This window comes from Sapajus apella, unplaced genomic scaffold (genome assembly GCF_009761245.1).
Source record: "Sapajus apella isolate SASKATOON/1434 unplaced genomic scaffold, GSC_monkey_1.0 scaffold21, whole genome shotgun sequence".
Classification (NCBI taxonomy): domain Eukaryota; kingdom Metazoa; phylum Chordata; class Mammalia; order Primates; family Cebidae; genus Sapajus; species Sapajus apella.
This window is the reverse complement of record NW_022436961.1, coordinates 5,765,968-5,784,266: the sequence shown is the minus strand read 5'-3', so window position 1 is coordinate 5,784,266 and position 18,299 is coordinate 5,765,968. Positions and strand designations below refer to the sequence as shown.

Genomic DNA, 18,299 nt, shown 5'->3' with positions numbered 1-18,299 from the left:
TCAAATTACTTCTAACCTTCCTGCCATCTTAAATTTTGCTCTTAAAAACATTCTTTGGGCTGGGCACGGTGGCTCAAGCCTATAATCCCAGCATTCTGGGAGGCCGAGGTGGGTGGATCACGAGGTCAAGAGATCGAGACCATCCTGGTCAACAAGGTGAAACTCTGTCTCTACTAAAAATACAAAAATTAGCTGGGCATGGTGGTGTGCGCCTGTAGTCCCAGCTACTCGGGAGGCTGAGGCAGGAGAATTGTTTGAACCCAGGAGGTGGAGGCTGCAGTGAGCCGAGATCATGCCATTGCACTCCTGCCTGGGTAACAAGCGAAACTCCATCTCAAAAAAAGGAAAAAATTCTTTGTTGTGAAAAGAATTTGTTATGAAAAATTTGTGTTGCATATCTAACATAACAGGAAAACGAAAATTGCCGCTTTTTGTTGAACAGCAGGAATCACATTTGGCAAGTGAGAATATCACAAAAGCTGTACCTTTACATGTTTGATTTGCAAGCTCTGAAGATGCATGATTTGGCCCGGTGCAGTGGCTCATGCCTATAATCCCAGCACTTTGGGAGACTGAGGCAGGAGGATTGCTTGAGCCCGGGAGTTTGAGACCAGCCTGGACAAAATACAGCAAGACCCCATCTCTCAAAAAAGAAAATGCAAGATTTCACATAGAAATTTAGATTTCTGTCTTATAAAATGAAGATATCTGACTACATGGGGCCTGAATTCCCATAGGAGCTGAGTAAATGGGGCTTAGGCACTCCTGTGCCCTCTCCTGCCTCTACCCAGGTTGATTTAATTGCCTTTTATCACCATTCTGAAACTACCCTGTTCCTTACAGTTGGCCCGCCTCACATGTACTTGCAAGGGTGCTTGCTGATCCATAACATACCCAACTTTGGGACCCTGCAAGCTTCATTGTTTAGAATTGTCCATTTCAGGCCAGGCGTAGTGACTCATGCCTGTAATCCCAGCACTTTGGGAGGCTGAGGCGGGCGGATCACTTGAGATCAGGAGTTTGAGACCAGCCTGGCTAACAGGGCAAAACCATGTCTCTACTGAAAATACAAAAATTAGGTCAGGCACCATGGCTCACACCTGTAATCTCAGTACTTTGGGAGGCCAAGGCAGGTGGATCACCTGAGGTCAGGAGTTTGAGACCACCCTAGCCAACATGGTGAAACCCTTCTTTGCTAAAAAATACAAAAAATTAGCTGGGTGTGGCAGCGGGTGCCTGTAATCCCAGCTACTTTGGAGGCTGAGGCAGGAGAATCGCTTGAACCCGGGAAGCAGAGGTTGCAGTGAGCCGAGATCGGGCCATTGCGTTCCAGCCTGTGTGACAAGAGCAAAACTCTGTCTTAAAAAAAAAATTCGCAAAAAAAAAAAAAAAAAAAAATTAGCCGGGTATGGTGGCATGCACCTGTAATCCCAGCCACTCTAGAGGCTGAGGCAAGAGAATTGCTTGCACCTGGGAGGCAGTGTTTTGAGTAAGCTGAGATCGTACCACTGTACTGCAGCCTGGCAACAGAGTAAGACTGACTCAAAAAAAAAAGAATGGTCAATTTTAGTTCCCATTCTGTCAGAATTTCTCTTGTTTTATGAGCATGCAGATTGACTGACTTATGTAGACTCATTTTTTAATTGGGTATATATTTTTGCAGGACCTTAGTAACATTGGTCCTGCTTATGACAACCAAAAACAGAGCAGTGCTGTGTCTACTAGTGGGAATCTAAATGGTAAGTGTTTACATATCTCATTGCTGAAATATTTTGAAGCTATTGAATCCAGCTGTGCCTAGAATTGGCCATTCTTTGGGTTGGCCCTTATCCTGGATTCTTACTAAGATGCTTTTATAGTCCAAACTCAAGTTTTAGGAGCCAGTCAAGGATTTGGCAGATGTTATTAATAGAGGAAAACTTTTTGTCGCTTTACAACACAGTTTGGTGTTGAGTGAGACAGGCTTAGCATGAAACAGGGAACCATTTCAAGGTCAGATTTGCCGTGTTTATATTTGTATCCTTATAGCTAACATTTAATTTAGAAAGATTCAGCTGCTCTCCACTCTTTTTCTGTAATTCAGCTGTTACTTTCAACAGTCCTCCTGTGCCCATCTTCTAATTTTTCTTGCCTGAAACTTCAGCTAATTCATATGATAGCATTTCTGTGTTAACCACCCATGCAGCTTGTTTTTCTGTTAACCCATCTAATAGCGGGAAAACCCGTTGTTACTAACGGTTATCTAATAAAAGTTGGAGTAGCTGAGAGATGTTTAGCTATTCATCTGATACATGGCATCATTAACCTGTCTTTTGGAGTGGTAGCATCTTAAATATCTGATCATTTCTACTGTTACTACTATTCTAAGATGGGTTGGAAATAGCTAGGTGTGTTGTTTTATCTTTTTACAACATATTTCCCCCTTTTGATTGTTAAAATTTGACAAATACATGGTACCACTTCTGTTCTTACAGGTGGAGCCACTTTTGGAGGTGAATTCCTCCACTGTCTTCTTTCAGCCTCTCAGACTTAAGTATTTTGTGGTTTGGAAAATGGTTTTTGCTGAGTTGTGGTAGAAGCTAAAACCAAATAATTTTAAAGCATTGTGAAAATGGCGGCAATAGCACTTAATATGAAACAGTAGTTGAGTTTAATGTTAGTATTTAAAAGCTTGTATGTTGTTATATTCTGCCTAACATGGCCAGCCACCCCCCTTTTGTATTGTTTGTCCTGTTTTGGATGGATCTGAAACTTCTTAAAATAATTAAAACGTAAATGACAATAAAAAATGTAATTGTGACTGGGCGCAGTGGCTTACGCCTACAATCCCAGCGCTTTGGGAGGCTGAGATGGGCAGATCAGCTGAGGAGTTTGAGACCGGCCTGGCCAACTGGCGAAACCCCATCTCTACTAAAATACAAAAAAATCAGCCAGGCGTGGTGGCAGGCACCTGTAATCCCAGCTACTCAGGAGGCTGAGGCAGGAGAATTGCTTGAACCCAGAAGGCAGAGGTTGCAGTGAGCCAAGATTGTGCCACTGCACTCCAGCCTGGGTGACAGAGCAAGACTCCATCTCAAAAAAACAAAAATGTAATTGTTTTTAGATTACAGTGACTTAAACTAGAGTGGACATTGCAGCAATTTAACATTAAACCTTGATGAAAAATAGGAACAACATCTGAGGTATTCACCAAAGGAAATTCTGCGTAAATCTGGTCCTGTATATGCAGAATATGACCTACCTTTATTCAATATCTTGATCTTTTTCATTGCAGCAGAACTGCTAGTAATTCCCAAGCTTGCCCCAAATTAAGATTTAGTTCTCTGCAGTTGTTTACGTAAAGGTGTTTTCCTACAGTTCAGGGACGTTTTCTGGAAGAGAGAAAAACAAAACTAATTGAGAGGAATGATAGAACCAAACAAAAATTTCAAACTACCTATTTCAGAAATACACAAGGTAATATTCCTTGTGGCCTCAGTATGTAGTGAAATTTTTCATATAAAATATGGAAATTGTCTATTCATATTAATTGCTTTTAGTTCCGCAAGCCAAGTTAGTCTAACCTGAATTTTGTGCATTGGCAGAGTCTTAATGTTGTGTTGACAAATGGGTATGGAACTAAAAATTGCCTACCAAATTGAAAGCCTTCTTTCTTATTTGTGTCATGTGTAACCACAATGGAGATCTAGCAGTACTGGAGAGAAACACCTTTTTAGTACTCCTGTTTCTGTTTTCCATGTTGTATGTATGTTGTCTTGTTGGATATTCAACTTCAATGCTTTAGCAGATACTGTGCCTTTATGATGTTTATGGACTATATTGTGTAGTTCAAGCAAGTGAACGTCGACTTCTAATGAGGATATTCTCTCTTTATGGGTGTTTCTATTAATTTGGGTGGGGAAAAAAAAAACTGTACCCATACAGTTATTTTCCTTCTTTTTATCTGTGGGTGTTTTGGATCTGAATGAGTGAAAATGCATTGTGTCACACCCTCAAAGAGTATACTAATAGTTGCAGTTCATTAGGAACAAAGGTTAAAATTGTAACCCAACCATCACTAGTGCTGGATTCATTTGAGCTTATTGCCAGAACCCAGTGTTCCTGGGCTGCGAGAGGCTTAGTAGATTCTTTCAAAACCAGAGTGAAATCCAATATGATTTTGGAAGGAAGTCCTCCTGTGGTGTTACGCAAATGCACAGTGGGTGTGTGGTCCTCATGGAATTTCAGTATCCACATGGTGCTTCTCTCATGGCTCATTGAAAGTGATCTGCCTTCTCTTCAAAGGAGGAATTGCGGCAGGAAGTAGCGGAAAAGGTCGAGGAGCCAAGCGCAAACAGCAGGATGGAGGGACCACAGGGACCACCAAGAAGGCCCGGAGGTAGGGAGAGTGCCCACCCTGTCCCACCTCACTATTTAAGTATTATTTGGTGCTGGGAAAGCCCAACAGAGGGAAAAGAAGTCAAGGGTCTGAGGTTAAAAAGCCTGTCCATTATTTCCAAACCTTGAGCATTTTAAGGGACAAAATAACCCCAGGTTGGAGGCCAGGTGTGGGGGCTCACACCTGTAATCCCAGCACTTTGGGAGGCTGAAGTGGTTGGATGGATCACTTGAGGCCAGGAGTTTGAGACCAGCCTGACCATGGCGAAACCCCGTCTCCACTAAAAATACAAAATTAGGCAGGTGTAGTGGTGAGCACCTGTAATCCCTGCTAGTTGGGAGGCTACAACAGAAGAATCACTTGAACCTGGGAGGCAGGTTGCAGTCAGACAAGATCATGCCACTGCATTCCAGCCTGGGCAACAGAGTGAAACTCTGTCTCAAAAACAAAACAAAATAACCCAAGGCCGGGTGCTGTAATCTCAGCACTTTGGGAGGCTGAGATGGGTGCATCACCTGAGGTCAGGAGTTCAAGACCAGCCTGGCCAATGTGGCGAAACCCCATCTCTACTGAAAAAAAAAAAAAAAAAAAAAAAAAAATTAGCTGAGCCTGGCAGTACATGCCTATAATCCCAGCTACTCAGGAGGCTGAGGTGAGAGGAGCACTTGAACCCAGGAGGCAGAGGTTGCAGTGAGCTGAGATCGCACCGTTGCACTCCAGCCTGGGCAACAAGAATGAAACTCCATCTCAGAAAAACAGAACAAACCCAATTTAAGTATCATGTTTTATAAATTTGTTAGTACAAAATTTATAATAGTAACAAGGACAGCATCTTCTGGTAATAAGCCTGGGGAACCTAGGGAGTGAAGTTCTGTTTAAGGCAACTTGAGAAAGGATAGGTGGGGAGGGAGTAAAACCAGTGTTGAATGTTAGCACCTTCACTTTCTGCTTCTCCCTTCTCATGCCTTTTCCCTTCCCTTTGTCTAATGCTGAGTTGATGAAATCCAGGTTACTTACTTACTTACTTACTTATTTATTTTTGTGAGGTAGAGTTCTCTGTCACCCAGGCTGGAGTGCAGTGGCAGGATCTCAACTCACTGCACAAGTTACTTATTTAGATTAGCAAGATAGCAAGCGCTTAGGTCTCTGAGCTTCTCTTCATTATTTTATAATAATCAATATACTGAAGAACATCACCCTAATCACCCCCATTCCTCTTCTCTCTTCACCCCACTAGGATGTACCAGCTCAGTTTCATAGACCTCAATTCGTGCTTAAAGACCACCAGGAAGATCCCCACAGGCTACAAATAATTTAACCAAAACTACCTTGCCCAATAAAGCTAATCCTTTCACTTCCCTGTTTTGCCTGAAGAGGGCAGAGTGATCTATTTGAGTAATGAGAAGTATTTGCTGTGAAGTTGCATGTGTTCTAAATCAGAGGTCTTTCTTGCACAGTTGTATGCAGTTGAGCTAGAGGGGGTTTTAGATTCTTGATTTTATTTTTTCCTTTCTGCAGTGACCCTTTGTTTTCTGCTCAGCGCCTTCCCCCTCATGGCTACCCGTTGGAACACCCATTTAACAAAGATGGCTATCGGTATATTCTAGCTGAGCCTGATCCCCACGCCCCTGACCCCGAGAAGCTGGAACTTGACTGCTGGGCAGGAAAACCTATTCCTGGAGACCTCTACAGAGCCTGCTTGTATGAACGCGTTTTGTTAGCCCTACATGATCGAGGTATGTAAAGTATTAGGGATCATATGGATGCAGGGTTACTCTGAACTGCCATCATCAGCCTTGTCAATCTAGAATTAGGGGTACATCTCAGTCTTTTACCGCTGCCTCACCCTATCTCTAACTAGATTCATCCAGAATGTACAAGAAATAACCTCCTTTTCTGTTCGTTCCTATAAGCTCCAGCCGTTTTATATACATATATATGTTTTTTTCATTTTTCTATTTTGAACTAATTTTAAACTTGCAGTAAAGTTGCCAAAAATACGATTTTTCTCATAAAGTTTTTCCTAATGATAGTATCTTAGAAAACCATAGTACAGTTACCAAAGCTGGGAAATTAATGTTGGTAAATATCAACACAACTAAAGAAAGACCTTCTTCAAATTTTATCAATTTTCCACTCACACTTAATTATTTCTCTTTAGTCTGTTGTTGTCTTTATCAGTTCCAAAGCCATTGCTTAACTTTCATGACCGTGATATTTTTTAAGTGTTTTAATCAGTTATTTCATTGGATATTCCTCAGTGAGGATTTGCCTGATGTTTTCTCATGATCAGACTGAAGTTATGCAGTTTGGGGAAGAATAACACAGACATGATGTCTTATAGTATCATCTCATAGGATTCATGATGTCAGTAGGTCTTACTGGTTATGTTGACTATGATCGTTTGGTTAAGGCAATTATGCTGGCTTTCTCCACTGTAAAAAGCTACTGCCTTTCCCTTTATTGTTAATAAATGTCTTAGGCAAAATACATCAAGTCTATCTATGCAAATATCTTGTTTGTTTTTAAACTTATATCTACTGATTTTAGCACCCATCAGTGAATATTGTCTGCTACAATTATTACTGTGTTGTTTGGTGATTTTCTATTTCCTGTTTCCCTTTTCCATTTATTTAATTGATTATTTATATCAGTATGGACTCACAGGTACTTATTTTATTCCAGGGAATATAATCCAATACTTTATTTTGTTGTTTAAATTATTCCAGCTTTGGCCAGTAGGAGCTTCTTCAAAAAGTTGGTTCCTGTGTTCTTTTGATAAACTGCATCTTTTTTGTTTTTTTAAATACTTACTTTGAGGCATCAAAAGGTATTCGTGGCTAATCTTATATTTTCTGTACCTCAGGCCTACTTCTTCACTGAGCCTTGGTTCCTTTGACTGGAGCGTGTTGTTTAGAAGTTAACATCTAGACACTCATTTCCGTAGCACATATACCAAAATTGGAACTACACAGAGAAGATTAGCATGCCTCTATGCAAGAATGACACGCAAATTCAGGAAGCATTCCGTATATTTTTTTAAGTAATAAATAGTAATTAATATCTAGGTGTTAGGTATACTGTTATTAGGCGTCACTGCTTCTAGACTCCCTCAGTGGTCGGAGGTAGGAAATGCATGTGTGAGTTTGTACAAACCCGCATGTACACACATAACTGAATTTATATTGATACCTTGGATGACAGCCTTCTTCCTTTCCTTATTTGTAACGTCTTTCTCCAACAGTGGGAAATGTGAATAATTAGATAGATAATTATCTACAATATATGTACTTTATTTCACATTATACTTTATTTATTTTGTCATAGACATCAGGGTCTCACTCAAGCTGGTATGCAGTGATGCAGTCATGGTCACTGCAGCGTCAGCCTCCTGGGCTCAACTGATCCTCCTGCCTCAGCCTCCCGAGTAGCTGGGACCACAGGCACATGCCACCACACCTAGCTGATTTTTTTGTTTTTTGATTTTTTAGAGGTGGGGTCTTTGTAGGTTACCTAGGCTGGTCTCAAACCCCTGGGCTCAAGCAGTCATCCTGCCTCAGCCTCCCGGAGTCTTGGGAGTGAGCCACTATACTTGGCCTTGTTCATATGTAATGTGCACATAACGTAGTTTCAGAATTTCTAACCCCTGGGAGAAACATTTGCTAAGTAGATTATAGCATTTATGTATAGCTGTTTTGGTCTTTAGCCTTGCAGTGCCTAGTCCAAGATACTGGTAACTTAGATTAGGTCTTTTCTTCCCCACCTCCTTCAGTGTGATCATGTCCAATTAAGTTAGGTTCATTTGCTAATGTTTGATGCCATTTTGGATTCTCCCACATCTTGATTGATTGTGTGTATGTATGTTTGGAATGAGGATGTGAAACATGACTATGGTTCTGGGAGTCAGAGTTGTACAGAAAGGTTTACAAAATGTCACTCCCTCGTCACCCCTGCAATACCCTTCTTATTCTCTTTTTTCCACCGTCTTCCCGCCCACACCTTAGTTTCTAGTTTATCCTTCCTGTATTTCTTCTTCACAAATGAGCAGATACAGTACATGTATATTTTATTGTATCTTCTTTTTTCTTCATTTGTTTTTGGGTTTTTTGGGGTTTGATTTGTTATTTTGAAGCTGCAAGGCAGTGGTGTGATCTCAGCACACTGTAGCCTCCACCTACCTGGCTCAAGCAGTTCTCATCCTGAAGCCTCCTGAATAGCTGGGACTACAGGTGTGTGCCACCACCCCTGGCTAATTTTTGTATTTCTAGTAGAGACATGGTTTTGCCATGTTGGCCTGGCTGGTCTTGAACTCCTGACATCAGACGATCTGCCCATCTCAGCCTCCCAAAGTGCTGGGATTACAGGCAGGAGCCACTACATCCAGCCTTATCTCCTTTTTTATACATGAATAGCAGCATGCTATAGTCTTTGCCCCATGCAATTATTGTATTTTATTTTTTTTTATTTATTTTTATTTTTTGAGATGGAGTCTCACTCTATTGCCCAGGCTAGAGTGCAGTGACGCGATCTCGGCTCACTGCAAACCCTGGCTCCCAGATTCAAGCAATTCCTCCTGCCCCAGCCTCCCGAGTAGCAGGGATTATAGGCATGCACCACCACGCCCAGCTAATTTTTGTATATTTAGTAGAGATGGGGTTTTACCATGTTGGCCAGGCTGGTCTCAACTCCTGACGTCGTGATTCGCCCACCTCGACCTCCCAAAGTGCTGGGATTACAAGCATGAGCCACCATGTCTGAGCTACCTACCTACCTATTTATTTATTTATTTAGAGAAAGGGTCTTGCTCTGTCACCCAGGCTGGAGTGCAGTGGTGCAATCTCAGCTCACTGCAGCTTTGATGTCCTGGCTCAAGCAGTCTTTCCATCTTAGCCTCCCAAGTATCTGGGACTACAGGCATACATCACTGCACCCAGCTAAATTTTAGTCATTTTTTGTAGGGACCAAGTCTCATTCACTGTGTTGCCCAGGATGGTCGTAAACTGCTGATCTCAGGTGATCCTCCTTCCTGGCCTCCCAAAGTTCTGGGATTATTGGCATGAGCCAGTGCATCTGGCTTCATTGTTTATTTGTTCGTTTGTTTGTCTGTTTTCAAGATGGGGTCTCACCCTACCACCCAAGCTGGAGTGCAGGCGTTGCAATCACAGCTCACTGCAGCCTCGATCTTCCCTGATAAAATCAGTCTACAAAGCCTCAAATTCACTCTCACCTTTTGCCATTTGTTCTTTGTGTGGAAGTCATGGGGTCCTCCCGATTATTTAAATTGCCTCTTACCCCTTTGGCTCACAGTTCCACCGCCTGTATAAGAAGCATGGGACTAGCACCTGCTTCTGGTGAGGACCCCAGGCATGTCCACTCACGGCAGAAAGCAAAGTGGAGCAGGCATTAGATGGCAAGAGAGGAAGCGAGACAGGGAGGGAGGTGCCATGTTCTTTTTAACAACCAACTCCCTCAGAAAGTAATAGAGTGAAAACTGAGTCACACCCCGACACTCCACATTAATCTGCTCTTGAGAGATCCACCCTCATGACCCAAACACCTCCCATTACACCCCACCTCCAACATTGGGATCAAATTTCAGCCCACGCTTGGGCTCAAATACCGAAACTATAGTGATACCTATACACCGTTCACCCAGCTTTTAACAGATCAAGATTTTGTCATGTTTGCTTTATCTGTTTCTTTATTTCTTTGTCTTGCCCTCTTTTTCTGAATTAAAAAAATCCACATCATCCTACATACTCTAAAAACTATGCTTCTATTAAAATATGTGGATTTTTTCTTTTATAACCGTAATAATTCCTTGCTATCATCTGGATTCAGTTTATAGTCAGATTTCCTTGATTGTCTTAAATACCTATTCATCTCCCTGAGATGTTTATTAATTACAAAAGGAAAATTGTCATTCCATTGCAAAATGGAGCCCACTGTCTAACAACCTATGCTTCCTTCTGTTGTTTTTTTGAGATAGATTCTTGCCCTGTTGCCCAGGATGGAATGAAGTGGTGCAATCTCAGCTCACTGCAACATCTGCCTCCTGGATTCAAGCAATTATCTTGCCTCAGCCTTCCAGGTAGCTGGGACTATAGGTGAGCACCACCACACCCGGCTAATTTTTGCATTTTTAGTAGAAATGAGGTTTCACCATGTTGTCCAGGCTAGCCTTGAACTCCTGACTTCAGGTGATCTGCCCACCTCAGCCTCCCAAAGTGCTAGGATTATAGGCGTGAGCCACTGCACCCAGCCCATGCGTCCTTGAAGTACAAATCTGTTCAGCTTTTTATGCAGTCATTACTCTGCAGCAATCACACAAAGTGCCATCACTATGGGCTTTCAGTCACTAAAATTCCATTTATGTTCCTTTTTGATAAGAACATAAGAGACTCAAGACTCAATTCAAAGGACTAGAAAACCTAAGTACATTAGCAGGAAGCCTGGAGAACCAAGCACCTTAAGAACACGTTGGGTCTCATGGGGACTGACTTAGTTTGGATCAGCCATGGGTGAAGCAGGAGCAAGAGCAACGGTTGATGTTTCTCAAACATGAGTCTTCTGCAGTAGCCAGTAACTGGGAAACTCAGCTGAAAGCTCCCTCCTCAAGTCTGAAAATCTGTATTTCTTATCAGATACAAACATGAAAAGAGGAGAGGACCACTGAGATGATCAGAATAAAAGTATTCCTTCCTAAGTCATTCCATTGCAATGGAGAAAACTGGCAGGCGAGTGAAATCACTATTTTGATAGTATGTGTGATGCACTGAGGGGCACGACTTTACCTCATTGGAGTTCCTGAGTAAAAATAATGATGTCCTGGACCTTAAAATGAGGAAATACCAGGCCAGAGTCACAGCTGTAATTCCAGCACTTTGGGAGGTTGAGGCACGTGGATCACCTGGAGGTCAGGAGTTCAAGACCAGCCTGGTCAACATGGTGAAATCCCGTTCCTACAAAAATAAAAAACTTAGTCAAGCATGATGGCATGTGCCTGTAATCCCAGCTACTCAGGAGGCTGAGGCGGGAAAATCACTTGAACCCAGGAGGCAGAGGTCTCATGAGCCAAGATCACACCATTGCACTCCAGCCTGGATGACAGAGCGAGACTCCATCTCCGAAAAAAAAAAAAGAAACACCAGACAAATGTAATTGAGGGACATTCTACAAACTAAAGTGACCAATATTTTTCAAAGTATCAAGCTTATGAAAGGTTGGGGAACGGTTTGAAATTGGAAGAGACTAAGGAGACATGACAAGTAAATGAAATGTGGACTCTAGGATTAGAACCTGGGCCAGAAAAGGGGATATTACTTGGATAATTGGCTTGATTTTAAGATCTATGGATTATTTGATAGTATTGTATTATTAATTTTCTGGTTTTGATGATTATGTTATGATTATATGTGATGTTAACATTTGGGAAAACTGAGTGAGGTACACACTAGGGCTCCATCATTTTTTGGAAGTCTGAACTTGTTTTAAAACAGTTAAGGCCAGGTGCAGTGGTTCATGCCTGTAATCCCAGAACTTTGGGAAGTCAAGGAGGACGGATCGCTTGAGTCCAGGAGTTTGAGACCAGCCTGAGCAACTTGGCCAAACCCTGTGTCTACAAAAAATTAGCTGGGTGTGGTAGTGCTTGTAGTCCCAGCTACTTGGGGGCTGAGGCAGGAGGATTGTTTAAGCCCAGGAAGCCAAGGCTGTAGTGAGTCAAGATCATGCCACTGCATTTCAGCCTAAGCAACAGTGTGAGACCTTATCTCAAGGGGGAAAAAAACTAAGTAAGAGGCTAGGCACAATGGCTCATTCCTGTGATCCTAGTACTTGGGGGGCCAACACAAGAAGATCGCCTGAGGCCAGGAGTTTAAGGCTGTGGTGAGCTGTGGTTGTACCACTACACACCAGACTGAGTAAGAGAGCAAGACCCTGACTCTAAAAAAAAAAAAAATAGAAGGACTGGTGTGGTGGTTCACACCTGTAATTCCAGCACTTTGGGAGTCCAAGGTGGGCAGATCCCTTGAGTCCAGGAGTTCAACACCAGCCTGGGCAACATGACAAAACCCCATCTCTACCAGAAAAATACAGAAAGTAGCTGGGCATGGTGGCACGTGCCCATAGTCCCAGCTGCTTGGGAGGCTGCACTCCAGTCCAGGTAATAGAGCGAGATCTCTGTCTCAAAAGAAAAACCAAAACTTAAATCTTTTTTATTTTTTAAATTTTTTTAAACTATGATCAGGAGAACAAAACTTAAATCTTTTAAAGGAAAATTCATTTAAGTTCCAAACTCATCACCATTGGTTCATTATATTTTAGGGAGTATGCAGTATAATTAATCAGATATCTTAAAGATAATCACACTTAGGCTGGGTGTGGTGGCTCACTCCTGTAACTAACGCAGGTGGATCACCTGAGGTCAGGAGTTCAAGACGAGCCTGACCAATACAGTGAAACCCCGTCTCTACTAAAAATACAAAAATGGCCGGGTGCGGTGGCTCAAACCTGTAATCCCAGCACTTTGGGAGGCCAAGGCGGGTGGATCACGAGGTCAAGAGATCGAGACCATCCTGGTCAACACGGTGAAACCCCGTCTCTACTAAAAATACAAAAAATTAGCTGAGCATGGTGGCGCGTGCCTGTAATCCCAGCTACTCAGGAGGCTGAAGCAGGAGAATTGCCTGAACCTAGGAGGCGGAGGTTGCGGTGAGCCGAGATCGCGCCATTGCACTCCAGCCTGGGTAACAAGAGTGAAACTCTGTCTCAAAAAAAAAAAAATACAAAAATTAGCCAGGCATAGTGGTGGACACCTGTAATCCCAGCTACTCGGAGGCTGAGACAGGTGGATTACTTGAACCCAGGAGGCCGCGGTTCCAGTGAGCCAAGATCAAACCAATGCACTCTAGCCTGGGTGACAGTGAGTCTCAAAAAAAAAAATAATAATCATATATAATAAAAACTAGGTAACCTAACAACTTTCTCTTTTTTGTTCCTTTCTCATTCTTTGCCAGTATCTTATGTTGAGATTTTTAAACTCAATTAATATTTCAAACAGCTTACCTGATATTTGTGATTTTTAAATTTTGTTTTGGCTGGGTGCAACGGCTCACGCCTGTAATCCCAGCACTTTGGGAGGGCTAGGCAGGCGGATCACATGGTGAGGAGGAGTTCAAGACCAGCCTAGCCAATGTGATAAAACCCCATCGCTACCAAAAATACAAAAATTATCTGGGTGTGATGGCGGACACCTGTAATCGCAACTACTTGGGAGGCTGAGGCAGGAGAATTGCTTGAACCCAGGAGGCGGAGGTTATAGTGAGCCAAGATCGTGTCATTGCACTCCAGCCTGGGCAACAAGAGCAAGACTCTGTAGAAGAAAAATGTTGTTATATTGGAGTGTAAGGTACTCATGTTTTTGTGGCAATTGGCCCCAAGAACCTCAAATAAGTTGCAGGCCTCTGTTTTAATCTCTGTCACTGTAGCTCCCCAGTTAAAGATCTCGGATGACCGGCTAACTGTGGTTGGTGAGAAGGGCTACTCTATGGTGAGGGCCTCTCATGGCGTACGGAAAGGTGCCTGGTACTTTGAAATCACCGTGGATGAGATGCCACCAGATACCGCTGCCAGACTGGGTTGGTCCCAGCCCCTAGGTAAGCTGGGACCTTAATACGGACATCACAGCAGATAGAGAGGACAGACTATCTGGCTAAGGGCTAAGGCTTCAAGGCGTTGGGTTGACCAGATTGTGGGCATAGAATTCATTTCCTAAGGGTTGAGCTGGTTTGCAGTTCCCAGGATATTTTTGTATTCTTTGCTTGTGAGAAAGTTTTTAAGGAATTTTACAAAATTGACCAAGAAACAAAAAGGAATAGAATCTTTTTCCTTCAGCAAACTAGATTTGACTTGCAATCTTCTGACTTATTGTATATCTTTTTATTGGGACAGGTAATCTTCAAGCTCCTTTAGGTTACGATAAATTTAGCTATTCTTGGCGGAGCAAAAAGGGAACCAAGTTCCACCAGTCCATTGGCAAACACTACTCTTCTGGCTATGGACAGGGAGATGTCCTGGGATTTTATATTAATCTTCCTGAAGACACAGAGACAGCCAAGTCATTGCCAGATACATACAAAGATAAGGTGAGTTTGTCCTCTCCCAGCAGATTTCTGGCTGTGAAGACCTGTGGCAGCCAGTGCCTATTGCTGCAGCTTATGTGTTTTCTCATGAGCTGACCCATGGCTCACATTTTTTCCTAACCTGTTGTTACAACATTTTCAGAATAACAATAACAGTCAGTGCCCAGATAGTCATACATTCATTCTTCTACCCACCTATCATTTGGTTTTTTTTAGTGCACTACAGAGAAAATGGCAGACATCAGGACATTTCCCCACTAAGTACTTCAGGATACATAAGCTAGAGTTCAACCAGTTTAATTCATTCTTTTGATAACAACATTTATATAAAATGAAGTATGGCTGGGTGTGATGGCGTGTGCCTGTAGTCCCAGCTACTCCGGAGGCTGAGGTGGGGATCGCTTGAGCCCAGGCGTTCTGGGCTGTAGTGCGCTATGCTGATCAGGTGTCCACATTAAGTTTGGCATCAATATGGTGACCTCCCGGGAGCGAGGGACCATCAGGTTGCCTGAGGAGGGGTGAACCAGCCCAGGTCGGAAACGGAGCAGGTCAAAACTCCCGTGCTAATCAGTAGTGGGTTCACGCCTGTGAATAGCCACTGCACTCCAGCCTGGGCAACATAGTGAGACCCCCATCTCTTTAAAAATAAATAAATAAATAAGAAAAAAACAAAGTATGGCCAGCCACAGTGGCTCACGCCTGTAATCCCAGTACTTTGGGAGGCTAAAGCTGGTGGATCACCTGAGGTCAGCAGTTTAAGACCAGCCTGGCTAACAAGTTGAAACCCCATCTCTACTAAAAATATAAAAATTAGCTGAGTGTGGTGGCGGGCACCTATAATCCCAGCTACTTAGGAGGCTGAGGCAGGAGGATCACTTGAACCCGGGAGGCAGAGGTTGCATTGAGCCGAGATCGTACCATTGCACTCCAGCCTGGGCGACAAGAGTGAAACTCTTATCTCAAAAATAAATAAATAGTAAAATAAAATAAAATGAGGTATACAAATTTTAAGTGTACATTCACTGAGTTTTGAGTCTGACCTAAACCCCTATTGAAATGTAGGCTCCACTAGGCATGATGATTCACACCTATAATCCAAACACTTCGGAAGGCCAAGCTGGGAGGATTGCTTGAGCCCAGGAGTTCAAGACCAGCCTGGGTAACATCACAAGACCTCATCTCTACAAAAGATTTAAAAAATTAGTATGACACGGCAATCGGTGCCTATAGTTTCAGCTACTGAAAAGCTGAGATGGGAGGATCATTCAGCCCAGGAGTTCAAGGTTACAGTGAGTTGTGATCACCCCATTGCATGGAAAAAAAAAAAAAAAAAAACAGAAATGTACACTCTTACCCTCACTTGGGAAGCTTCCTCATGCCTTTTCCCAGTGAGTCCACGTGCCCACAGAGGCAACCACTGTTTTAACTTTCTTTCCCACGTACTTCAGTTTTTGCCTCTTCTTGAACTTATTTAAATGGGTTCATGTAATTAGTGGTCTTTTATGTCTGGCTTTTGAGACTTATCCATGTTGCTGTGTATATCTGTGGATCCTTTTCAGTGCAGAGTAGTACTCCATTGTTTGAATGTGTCCCAGTGTGTTTATCCATTTTCCTACTGACAGACACTTCGGCTGTCTCAGGTTGAGGCTGTTATGAACAAGATGCTATGAATATTCTTGTACAGATCTTTCTGGATCATAGGATAGTTACATATTTAATTTCATAAGAAATTGCCAAAGTGAGCTGGGCATGGTGGCGTGTGCCTGTAATCCCAGCTACTCAGGAGGCTGAGGCAGGAGAATTGCCTGAACCCAGGAGGCGGAGGTTGCGGTGAGCCGAGATCGTGCCATTGCACTCCGGCCTGGGTAACAAGAGCGAAACTCCGTCTCAAAAAAAAAAAAAAAAAAAGAAATTGCCAAAGTGTTTCCACCATGTATGAGAGTTTTAGTTGCTGACATTTATGATCATCAGCTTAATTTTAGCCATTTTGATGGGTATGTAGTGGTATCTCATGAGTTAAATTAGCATTTCTTTGATGACTGATATTGGGCATTTTTCATGTGCTTTTCAGTCACTCATCTATTTTTTTGTGAAGTTTCTCTTCGAATATTTTGCCTGTTTTTCAATTTGGGTTATGTATTTGTTATTGTTGATAGGAGTTCTTTATATATTCTGGAGTACAGTTCATTGTCAGATAAATATATATGTATATGGGTTTTTGGTTTTTTTTGAGATGGAGTCTCACTCTGTCACTTAGGCAGGAGTGCAGTGGTACGACCTCAGCTCACTGCAACCTCCATCTCCCGGGTTCAAGCAATTCTCCTGCCTCAGCCTCCCGAGTAGCTGAGATTACAGGTGCTTGTTGCCAAGCCCAGCTAATTTTTGTATATTTAGTAGAGATGGGGTTTCACCATGTTGGCCAGAATGATCTCGATCTCCTGATGTTGTGATCCGCCCTCTTGTCCTCACAAAGTGTTAGGATTACAAGCATGAGCCACAGCCCTTGGCCACACGTGTATTTTTTAATTTTGAAGACAGAATATGCCTAGAATCTCTGGAAGGATACCAGCACACTGGAACAGTGATTACTTTTTGCAAGCGAAACTGGGGATATGGGACATAGTGAGAGAGACTTCATTTTACGTGCTTGTATATCTTGGGAATTATTTTTTTCTAACCATCCTTAACATATATATGTTAAGAAATTGAAATGTTTAAAATTAATGTCATCTGTTTCTCTGGGAATGAATAGCCCAATACACTCTTAAGAACCAGTAAGAGCCGGGCACGGTGGCTCACGCCTGTAATCCCAGCACTTTGGGAAGCTGAGGCGGGTGGATCACGAGGTCAAGAGATCGAGACCATCCTGGTGAACATGGTGAAATCCCGTCTCTACTAAAAATACAAAAAAATCAGCTGGGCATGGTGGCACGTGCCTGTAATCCCAGCTACTCAGGAGGCTGAGGCAGGAGAATTGCCTGAACCCAGGACGCGGAGGTTGCGGTGAGCCGAGATTGTACCATCGCACTCCAGCCTGGGTAACAAGAACGAAACTCCGTCTCAAAAAAAAAAAAAAAAGAACCAGTAAGAAAGAGGCGACCCAGAGACCACCTGTGGGAACAGATGGGAAACTAGGATGGGGAAGAAGGTGACCTTCAAACTATTTTCATAGAATAAGAGATTGTCAACAGGGTGGAGTGGCTCACGCCTATAATCCCAGCACTTTGGGAGGCCAAGGCAGGCAGATCACCTGAGGTCAGGAGTTTGAGACCAGCCTGGACAACATGGTAGAACCTCATCTCTACTAAAAATGCAAAGATTAGCCAGGTATGGTGGCATGCGCCTGTAATCCCAGCTACTTGGGAGGCTAAGATAGGAGAATTGCTTGAACCTGGGAGGCAGCGGTTGCAGTGAGCCAAGATTGCACCGCTGTACTCCAGCCTGGGCGACAGAGTGAGATTCTGTCTCAAAAAAACAAAAAGGGCCGGGCGCGGTGGCTCAAGCCTGTAATCCCAGCACTTTGGGAGGCTGAGGCGGGTGGATCACGAGGTCAAGAGATCGAGACCATCCTGGTCAACATGGTGAAACCCCGTCTCTACTAAAAATACAAAAAATTAGCTGGGCATGGTGGTGCGTGCCTGTAATCCCAGCTACTCAGGAGGCTGAGGCAGGAGAATTGCCTGAACCCAGGAGGCGGAGGTTGCGGTGAGCCAAGATCGCGCCATTGCACTCCATCCTGGGTAACATGAGTGAAACTCCGTCTCAAAAAAAAAAAAAAAAAA

The 18,299-nt window shown here is 43.0% G+C and overlaps 1 protein-coding gene and 1 non-coding gene across 6 annotated transcripts in view; both read left to right on the top strand.

Annotated features, from left to right (window-relative positions):
* Nucleotides 1-18,299, top strand: part of ASH2L (ASH2 like, histone lysine methyltransferase complex subunit) — a 39,208-nt gene that overhangs the window by 12,030 nt on the left and 8,879 nt on the right. For 3 of the 5 annotated variants that reach the window (XM_032288227.1, XM_032288226.1, XM_032288229.1), the window contains exons 8-13: nt 1,664-1,739; nt 2,475-2,492; nt 4,285-4,378; nt 5,897-6,114; nt 13,864-14,031; nt 14,327-14,520. In XM_032288227.1, coding sequence (XP_032144118.1) covers nt 1,664-1,739; nt 2,475-2,492; nt 4,285-4,378; nt 5,897-6,114; nt 13,864-14,031; nt 14,327-14,520 — 768 coding nt within the window. The remainder of the gene's footprint in view (nt 1-1,663; nt 1,740-2,474; nt 2,493-4,284; nt 4,379-5,896; nt 6,115-13,863; nt 14,032-14,326; nt 14,521-18,299) is intronic. The other 2 variants (XM_032288228.1, XM_032288231.1) reach the window with 1 other exon arrangement.
* LOC116558556 lies at nt 7,310-7,415 on the top strand. The gene has a single exon (XR_004272062.1). It is a non-coding gene; the product is annotated as a U6 spliceosomal RNA (small nuclear RNA).